Source organism: Atta cephalotes (genome assembly GCF_000143395.1).
Source record: "Atta cephalotes unplaced genomic scaffold scaffold00005, whole genome shotgun sequence".
Lineage (NCBI taxonomy): Eukaryota > Metazoa > Arthropoda > Insecta > Hymenoptera > Formicidae > Atta > Atta cephalotes.
The window spans coordinates 5417707-5420586 of NW_012130069.1; the positions used below are offsets into that span (position 1 = coordinate 5417707).

At 25.3% G+C, this 2880-nt stretch overlaps 1 protein-coding gene across 1 annotated transcript in view; it reads left to right on the forward strand.

Moving 5' to 3' along the window:
- The first annotated feature begins 1418 nt into the window (after positions 1-1418).
- LOC105626606 (serine/threonine-protein kinase VRK1-like) overlaps positions 1419-2880 on the forward strand; it is an 8459-nt gene continuing 6997 nt past the window's right edge. The window contains 2 exon segments of the mRNA XM_012207900.1: positions 1419-1584; positions 1679-1804. Of these exon segments, the coding sequence (XP_012063290.1) occupies positions 1419-1584; positions 1679-1804 (292 nt within the window).

Below are 2880 nucleotides of genomic sequence, written 5' to 3' on the forward strand. Positions count from 1 at the left end.
TATATATATATATATATATATATATATATATATATTATATATGTGTATATGAAGATATATTTGTAGAAATCATAATATAATGTTTATTGATGAATAATACTGAAAATATCAGATACATATTTTACTTAAGAATGTAATGGATGATATTAATATTGGCTATTTTTCTTTAAATATTTTATATTTTTATGATTTTAATAACTTCAGCTTTTAATACACAATCAATACGAACTAAAAATAGGCTCTGCCGGTATCGAAGTTAGATTTTAATGCTTAAATAATTCATATGAATTATATATATATATATATACTATATATGCATATATATCATATTTATAGTCATTCGAGCTGTGCACCGAATTAATTTTCCAAATTTATAAATACAATTAATGATGTAATAATATCACGAATTAAATTAAATTGACAAGCAATTTTTAATAATTTGATACTCAATCAAGTATCATATTTGAAAGATGTGCTGAAAAACAACTTTTAGTGTTATTGTTTATGCAAAGTAATTAGGTAACTAAATTTACTATAGGTAATGTTATAATTCCTGAACCATGCAGTAGGCTGCTTGTCTTTTTACGATTTTTTATGTACAAATATTTTAATTTATAAATATTTTAATTTTTTACTCCTTTATTCTAATATTTTAAATACATAACTCCATTGTCTTACAACAGACTTATGTATTTCAATTATTCTGTATATGCGATGAATAATATTCATAAAAAAGAGCAGTATTTTACTGCTATATATGTAGCAATATATGTATCTTGTTTAATGAGATTGTCGGGACGAAATTAAATCATTGATGAATGCGAGTAACAATAAAATAAATGTATATATAACTTTATATATTTGTAATTTATTAAAGAATATAATTTATACGTTAATCGGAAGACATAAATATATATATAAATGATTTTGTATTTTTTAATTTTATATTTTTAAACATCTGCTTTTTATTTTTAATTACAAATGTATATAGGCATCCTTAATTATTATAAAAATTTGTTTATAACAATCATAAAACTAATATATATGATATACAAATATGTTATTTTAATGGTGACATTTTTACATAATTAATATTAAATACAGCATAAACTTAAAAAATGTATACAAGCGGCATTTATTAAGAAATAAATGAAAAAATAAAATATAAAATTATTAATATCCTTGATTAATGTTCTTGTTTGTACAAAATTGTGAAATTTTTTTATGCAATTTATTGCTATCATATATTTGTATTAAATAAGTTGTATCTCTTATGATACAATTTTGATAATAAAAAGAATCCTGTTACGAATATTGGATAAATTTCTCTACATGATGAGTCATATTTTTGTCAAGTAGTAAATTTTTAATATATATGTATATATATATATATATATGAATGATTTAATAGTGATAGGATGCCACCAAGACGAGCAGAAGATGTGCCTATGAAGAGAATAGCAGCTGCAGGTTGTAAATTACCAGCGCAATTGCCAGCAGGAGAAATCTTGACGGATATTACACAGAATAAATGGAGACTAGGGAATACCATTGGATATGGTGGTTTTGGAGATATATATCTTGGTAAATATTTGTAATCTGTTTTCACTTATATTTGAAATAATCCATATTCTATAATTTATATTTGTAATTATGTATTAATCTTTCGCTTCCGTAGCCTCTAATGACATTACATCACCTGTTGGTCAAGATGCAAAGTACGTCATAAAGATTGAACCTCATAATAATGGGCCATTATTTGTCGAAATGAATTTTTATATAAGAGCAGCACGGAAGCACATGAGTAAGTAACACAATTAAATTAACACATATATAAAACTAATAATTTTGTATATACGCACACATACATGCGCGCGCATATAGAGTGGTCTATTTTACTCAATCCATAGAATATATCTCTAAATCTTTAAGAAAAAATATTTTTCTGACAAAAATTGCTCAATTATTAGGGAGTAAAGAGACCTTGAGAACCTGATCTTAAGATATTCTAAGATCAGGCCTCAAAGTTACCTAAAATTTTTTAAACATTTTTCGTAAAGTGAATTCAATGAAGGTCACCATTTTTTTTCTCTCTAGCAACTTTTGTTTGAACCGTTTTTATTTTAAACTTACGGATTTTGAGATATTCTACTGAATTGATTGAAACGGACATGTCTATATATACATATACAGAATATTCAAAAAAAGTTGAGATTTACTTGAAATCTCGGATTTACTTGAGAGAATGATGTTTTTGAAAGAAATGTTTCAGACAAAAATTGTAAGGTGTAAAGAGATCTATTTACATATCTTATTAGTTTGACCTTGGGTGGCGTCAAGATCGAATTTTTTTTTTAATGGAACACCCTTTTGATTCCAGAATCTAATATCTCTTTTCAAAACACTATAATAAAGTTATTTTTTATTAAGTACTTTTATAAGACTTGAAAGTCACAGTATCGCCTAGCATTAGCATAACGTAAAAATGAACTTTTAGTGTAAAAATGAACTTTTAGTGTAAAAATGAAAAAAGTAATAATTTCCTTATATATATAAAATAATGGCCTTGGTTATATATATAATAATGGTTTCGACAAATGTTATTATATATATAACCAAGGCATATATATGTTAGAACACGATCCTTGGGATGTTCCATTAAAAAAAAATCGGTGAAACCAATCGGTGACCTTGATCTGAATTTGGCAATGCCATCCAAAGTCAAACTGATAAGATCAGTAAATACATCTTTGAATCCTACAATTTTTGTCTGGAACACTTTCTGTAAAATTCATATTTTTTAAATATTCAGGTGTCTCAATCTTTTGGGACATCCTCTGTGTGTGTGTGTGTGTGTGTGTGTGTGTGTGTGTGTGTGTG